At 25.8% G+C, this 7,500-nt stretch overlaps 1 protein-coding gene across 1 annotated transcript in view; it reads left to right on the top strand.

Annotated features, from left to right (window-relative positions):
* Positions 1-7,500, top strand: part of LOC100207139 (oocyte zinc finger protein XlCOF6) — a 94,269-nt gene that overhangs the window by 72,265 nt on the left and 14,504 nt on the right. The window contains exons 10-11 of the mRNA XM_065817893.1: positions 4,459-4,632; positions 4,807-5,006. Of these exons, the coding sequence (XP_065673965.1) occupies positions 4,459-4,632; positions 4,807-5,006 (374 nt within the window). The remainder of the gene's footprint in view (positions 1-4,458; positions 4,633-4,806; positions 5,007-7,500) is intronic.

The following is a 7,500-nucleotide window of genomic DNA, read 5'->3' as shown; positions in this document are numbered from 1 at the left end:
AACAACATGAATTTACTAAAGCACGAACTCAGGGAAAAAATACTTAAAAATATAGAAAAATCAGGGAATTATCAGGGAAAATGGGTTTTTAAAACTGCCATGAACCCTGTAAAGTTCTGGCACTTTTTCGTTTACAAAATGAATTACATCATTAAGTAATTCTTTTTTTGTCGTGTTGGTTTGACAAGGTTATAACTGAAACTTTTTATATTAGGAGAATTAAAAAAAATTTTTTTTTTTTAATGTTAATTAAAGTTATTGTTTATATTATTGTTTTTTTTATTTGTTTATGTATTCTTATTTTGGTTGTCATTTGAATATACATAAGTAAATAAAAATAAAAATTATATAAATATTTTTATTTAGACATTAAAGAAAAAAAATAAAAAGATTTTCCTAATAAAAAAAAAAATCAGTTAAAACCTTTTATTTTTGTTTTAATAAAACAAATCGTTTGTAAATGCATTTAAGGGGGTCAACCATAAAGCACGTCACCCTATATTTGTCTATTCTTAACCCCTTCCTTCTTGACACAAACGATCACATATACCCGAAACCCCTCTCTCTCTCCGAAACTGTGATAGCAGTTATTACGTCAAAAATATTTTAAAAGATTTAAATGTAAATACTTTCATAATTGTAATGAAAAATCACTCAGGAAGAGTGTCACCAGTTTTTTAAAATTTCCTTTGTTAACTATTCTTAATGAGCGAGTTCAATACTTTTGCGATTCTTTTGTTACGTAACTCTAACTCTTAATAATGAATATAAAAAATCCACGATAATAATCGCTCGGTAATGTAAGTTAAATATATAGTATCAAAAAAAATAGCTTATTTTCCCTTGTCGGTCACCTCTGATAAATTTTTATATACTTTCTAAATTGGTATAGAATTCTCAACATCTTGTGAATGTTTCTAATACAAACAGATTTACTGATTTGCACAAACTGACCTAAAAATTGAAGCAATTTTTTTACCTTGTTTTCTGCGTAATTTAAGTTAAGTGGCATTTTCAGTAATAAGTTTACCCTCTTTTGGCCAGGCTCAAAACGTTTTAGCCTATTTTATTCTTTAGACTAACAGCTTTTATGCAAATAGCTAAAAGTTTAATTTACAGTTTAAATAGGCAAATATTTGATAAAGTTGTTGCGTGTGTAACGTAAGTAAAAAAATGGAATTGCCCATATATATATATTTCCGTTAGGTCTGGTGAGCACAAATGATATTATTATTTTAGTGAAATAAAAAGCACTTTTTAGTTTGTATTACATGTTTCAAACTTACGAAGTTCATCATCAGTTTAAAATGACCAAAATAAAATTTTTTAATATATAGGTTACAAAGTAATTAAAAATCCATTAAAAATTGCTTTAAAAAAAACAAACTATTTATAATACATAATTAAAATAGACAATATAATACAAAGGAAATAACAAAAATACAATCCCATTTTATTTTGCCTGCTGGATTGTTGGTATTGATATATGACTCTCATGGTTGCCAAGTGAAACAATGGAAGGGTTTTCATTGCTTAAACGAGTATACTTTATAAAATCTTTCATAAATCCTAGAAACAATTCCTCACTTGACCATCCTAATAGGTCTGCCCTACCAATGGAGCATATCAATCAGGATGGAGGCTTCTTCTGGGGCCTCTTTTAGCATAAAGATCTAAAGGTTCTTACAAGGAAAATTACCATTCGAGGAATATAGCCACCTCCAGCATTTATTACTCCAATCATTGTTATACTAGATCCTCGTTCATCACTAATCATTCTACCAACCTGCTTTTGATCTTTTTTTGCTAAGATTTTGGGAGGATTATGGACAGATCTAACACTGATTTCATTTTATATTATTTTCTAAAATTTTAGTCCTAAAATAATCAAAATACACTTTTATAAACTGGAAATTAAACAATAATTTTAAATTTAATTCAACTATATAAAATATTTACTAAATTAGTTTATTAGTCCAATATATCTATTAACTTAATTAACTTTATTAACGAAATTATGTTTTGATGACAAAAGAACAGTTGAATTTTGTTTACAAATTTTTTACTAAATATGTTTGAGCATGTTTATAATACGAAATTGTAAAAAACATAGATTTTGCATTTAAATATTAAATGTATATATATATATATATATATATATATATATATATATATATATATATATATATATATATATATATATATATATATATACATACATTTATATATATATATATATATATATATATATATATATATATATATATATATAGATATATATATTTATATATATACACATTTATATATATATATATATATATATACATATATATATATATACATATATATATATATATATATATATTTATATATATACATATATATATATTTAAATATATACATATATACATTATATATATATATATATATATATATATATATATATATATATATATATATATATATATATATATATATATATATATATATATATATATATATATATATATACATATATATTAAGGTGGTTCTAAAAACAACTTTTTCTGAAAATGACTGCTGGCACCCCCTGAATATGTTGTATATAATTAAAAAAATGCTAGATTTAAGAAATTTTCGAATAAAAAATATTTTAAGGGGCTGCTACCGACCCTCGAATATTATATAGGTCCCTAATATTATTAAAAAAAAAGTTTTTCAAAATTATGTCATGTTGGGTCTCAAATAAAGGGAAATTATATAAAAATTTTAAAAATATTAATCATTTTATAAAAAAACATAGATAACAAAACTTATAATCAAAAAATCTTGTTAAATTCCCTATTTTTCATTTTTAGTTAAAAAATGAAACTTTTTGTTTACTAAAATCTAAAATAAAAATTTAATTATAAAATGATTAATATTTTTAAAGTTTTTATATAATTTCCCTTCATTTGAGACCCAACATGACATAATTTTAAAAAACTTTTTTTTTAATATTCAGGGGGTGCCAGCAGTCATTTTCAGAAAAAGTTGTTTTTAGAACCACCTTAATATATATGTATATATATATATATATATAATGTATATATGTATATATTTAAATATATATATATGTATATATATAAATATATATATATATGTATATATATATGTATATATATATATATATATATATATATAAATGTGTATATATATATATATATACATATATATATATATATATATATATATATATATATATATATATATAAATGTATATATATGTATATATATATATATATATATATATATATATATATATATATATATATATATATATATATATAAAATGTGTATGTATAAATCAGGGATGCGGAGTCCCAAAAAGACTCCGGCTTTATATCTCTACTTTTTCCAAGTTTGTAGTGTCCAGAAGCTCTAAACATGTTTGTTGAAAAAATTCATGAGATTTAATGAATTGAAACTTATTGTTTTTAAGCCCGGAGTCCTGGAGTCCCAGAGTCTTTGCCGCCATTATACCTAAGGACTCCAGGCTCAAGAAACGATTGTTCCTCTAACCTAAAAGTCTTAATTTTTTTCCTATTAGTAGTCCCTGCACTTATATTTATTTTTAGAGCTCCTGGGTACCAAAAACTAGGATAAAGTAATCTTTTTGTGACTTTCAAATCCGGAGTCTTTTTTGGGACTACGCATCCCTGGTATATATATATGTATACATATATATATATATATGTATACATATATATATATATGTGTATACATATATATATATATATATATATATATATATATATATATATATATATATATATATATATATATATATATATATATACATACATACATACATGCTAACATTTTTAATAATGCACACCAAGTATGCTACAGTTAGTTTACCTACCATATTAAATGTTGTTATACAAGATATTTTAAAGTTTTAAAGAGCTAACATTGTTTCAGAAAAAGTAAGAAGAAAAAACAAATGAAATAAAAGAAACAAAACATAATTATGCCGTAGTGAATGTCTTTTTTTTATTGCCAATAAGGCCATTCCAGTCAAGTAGGCTGCTATATTGCTATATTACTGCCCTTTCTCAACTCTATAACTCCGAAACACGAACCTTGACGAACAAAGCCGCTGTGTGCAGAAACAAGTTGAGCAAGGTACTTCCAGGGATGTGGCGGGGATCAAACTCGGAGCTTCTTGTTTATGAGGCAAGTGCTCTACCACTACACCACTACCACATGAAATTTTTCATCAGTAGCATTTTATGGCTGGCTAATTGCACAAAAATATACATAGACAGTTTTATTTTATCAGTTGAACTTTTTTTGCACCTTTTTGTGCATGAAAAATGAATAAAAACAAGAATGGTAAATATCATGTTGTTTTATTTTAAATTTATATCTGTTATTTAGTAATAAAAATATTGTTTACCTTGAGTTATTACCTTTTTGATTTATTTTTGTTTTAAGAACTACGAAGTAAAGTGTATCCAAAAAGAGGTAAAGAAATAAACCACAATAAGGTTCCTGAAAATGACAAAAGTACAAATACAAAAGAAGCAAAGAACAAAATAAGAGACAAAAGAAAAAACTGTAAAGAAGTATTTCATGCTAACGATGAAGACAAAGAAGAAGAACATTTATGTAATAAGAACCCTTTCAGTGTAGTTTTTAATTTTTTTTTTCTTAATTTGCTGTTAACCTTAATTGCAAGTTTACTATTAAAATTAGAATGTATTTGTTGTTGTCAATTAACTAAACTTATATAATTTCTTTTTTTTAGCTGAGTTATAATTATATAATTTCTTTATTTTTAAGCTGAAAATCATGTTGAAAAGACTTTAATTCTTACTCCTCCGGAAGGCATGGAAATTAAAAATAGTCTTATACCAAATGCTGGTCTTGGAGTATTTGCTACTCAAAAATTCGACATTGATATAATCTTTGGACCTTATCAAGGAATTAAAATTCCTTTAGATGTTCCAAAAGACGATCTTGATACAAGCTACATGTGGCGTGTAAGTAAATGTGATTTATAATTAAATATAAACATATAGTAACATAACAAATTATTTAATTTGGTGATTATAAACTATCCCAGAAAATTAATCAACTCATTATTACTCATTGGTTAACAACTACTAAGTTTTAATTCATGGTGGGCTCTTGTTTGGGTATTAATATGGTCTTAAGTAATTTTTCTAACTATTTATATCAAAAGCACTTTCCTCTTGTAATCTTTTTTGCTTAAGGTTCTTGAAATCTTTATCCATCAAAAAAAAGTCTTTTCTGAATAAATATTAGTAAATGCAAACAACAAGTTCTGAGTTTGATCTCCATAATGTCAGCGGCAGTACCATGGCCAACTTTTCATAGTCATAAAGGTTACTGGCGATGCCTGAACAAATAAAAAATGTTTAGAGTAACAAACAAGGAGTCAGCAGCATTTCAATACTTCCAAGATCTTTTTTCGAAGCTGTCTAAGGCTAAGGTCAGGGCTGATAAATTCGTTGAAGATCATAGAATGTGAGGATTTTGCAGAACTGTTGAACAGGACAGCGTAAGCCGCTTGGAGCTGTTTTGTTACAGTTGTTCAGGGCTTCCTAGGTAATCACAAAGCTGAAAAATATGTGGAATTAGTGCAGACACTCATAAAGAATTCCGCTAAAATGGGATGCAGAATGTATCAGAAAGTTTATTTCCTTGATTCGTAGCTCGATAAATTCAAGGAGATCATGGGTTCTAACTCCAAGGAGCAAGGCGAGCCCTTTCATCAAGATATATTGGACTTTGAATGTCATTACCAAGGACAGTATAACAAAAACATGATGGGTATTTCATTTGAGGGCTACTTCGAGAGAGTGATTCACAGTACAATCGTAAATCTAGGAAGTCTAAACATTTCTGAACCTTGTTTAGTGGTTTCTGATTGTGTATATCTAGTCCTTGTGCAATTTTTGTTTTCACTTGATCATATTGATGAAAATGACAAAAAATCATTTTTTATTTTCACAAAAAAACTAGCTTTCTTCAAGCTGTTGTTGTGTAAGTTTGTTGTTGTGTAAGTTTGTTGTTGTGTAAATTTGTTGTGTAAGTTTGTTGTTGTGTAAGTTTTTTGTTGTATAAGTTTGTTGTTGTGTAAGTTTGTTGTTGTGTAAGTTTGTTGTTGTGTAAGTTTGTTGTTGTGTAAGTTTGTTGTTGTGTAAGTTTGTTGTTGTGTAAGTTTGTTGTTGTGTAAGTTTGTTGTTGTGTAAGTTTGTTGTTGTGTAAGTTTGTTGTTGTGTAAGTTTGTTGTTGTGTAAGTTTGTTGTTGTGTAAGTTTGTTGTTGTGTAAGTTTGTTGTTGTGTAAGTTTGTTGTTGTGTAAGTTTGTTGTTGTGTAAGTTTGTGCTTAATTAAGTCATTTTTTCACATACTTTAGACATAAGCAATTGAAATATAATACTTAAAAGCCAGGAACAAAAATTGTGTTACTTAGTGTAATCAAATAGATAAAATATCTACTACGAATTTAAAAAAATAACCACATTATTTTATCACATGTATAATGCATAGTTTTCTGAGTATGCATAGTTTGAATGTGTTATAAAAATGAATTTTATGACAACTAGTTTTAATTTTACAACGTGAGTATTATACACCTTTAGAATTAATTCAGTTGTTACAATGCATTCACAAAAAGTAATTTTTTACCTTAAACAATAAAAACTGAAAGTGTCAGTTGTACTACTAAAAGATTTTCAAATTAAAAAACACAAAAAAAAATTTCAAAATTTAATTTTATGATTATACGTATGCCATATTTTTTTATTCAAAACTTTTTTTAAGATGTACCCTAATGTATATTCACATTTGTTTAAAGAAAAAATTTACTTTTTTATCTTATTGCAGTCTATCAAAGTTTTGACTGAAAAACACATACCTTCACAAAAATGGCTGCTTTTCAGAGAAACAAGTAAGGCATGATAAAACACTGTTTTATCATGCCTTACTTGTTTTTTGTGGTGTTGTTTGAATGTTGAGCCCATTCCTTAGAATACTTAGAATCTTTTTCTTTTGACACTTTTTAACACTTAATTGTAGCAACTCTTGTAACATTACTTGTAACACTTAATTGTAGCAACTCTTGTAACTCTTAAAATCCTTTTCTTTTGAAGCAAGCACTCTAATACTATACCACTACCACATAAATACTATATACAAGACATGAGTTATTAATTAGTCTTTAAATTAATTAATGAATTACCAATTAGCTTTTAAATTATAGTTTCTTTAATTTAAATTAAATATTTAAATTAATTTAAATAAATTATCAATTTTATTTTAAATTAATTATTAACTTGAAATAATTATTTTTTTCATGTTTTTTTGTCACCTCCCCATGGCCATGAAGACCACTCAGTCAAGGAGGCTACTTTTAGTTGTGGTTGTACACTGCGGTACATAATGATAAGACACCCCAAAAATATTTATGAAACTCTACTATACATATATATTTGAAAGTTTTTATAGA

Source organism: Hydra vulgaris, chromosome 14 (assembly GCF_038396675.1).
Source record: "Hydra vulgaris chromosome 14, alternate assembly HydraT2T_AEP".
NCBI classification, from domain to species: Eukaryota; Metazoa; Cnidaria; class Hydrozoa; order Anthoathecata; family Hydridae; genus Hydra; species Hydra vulgaris.
This window is presented reverse-complemented; position numbering and strand designations above follow the sequence as displayed.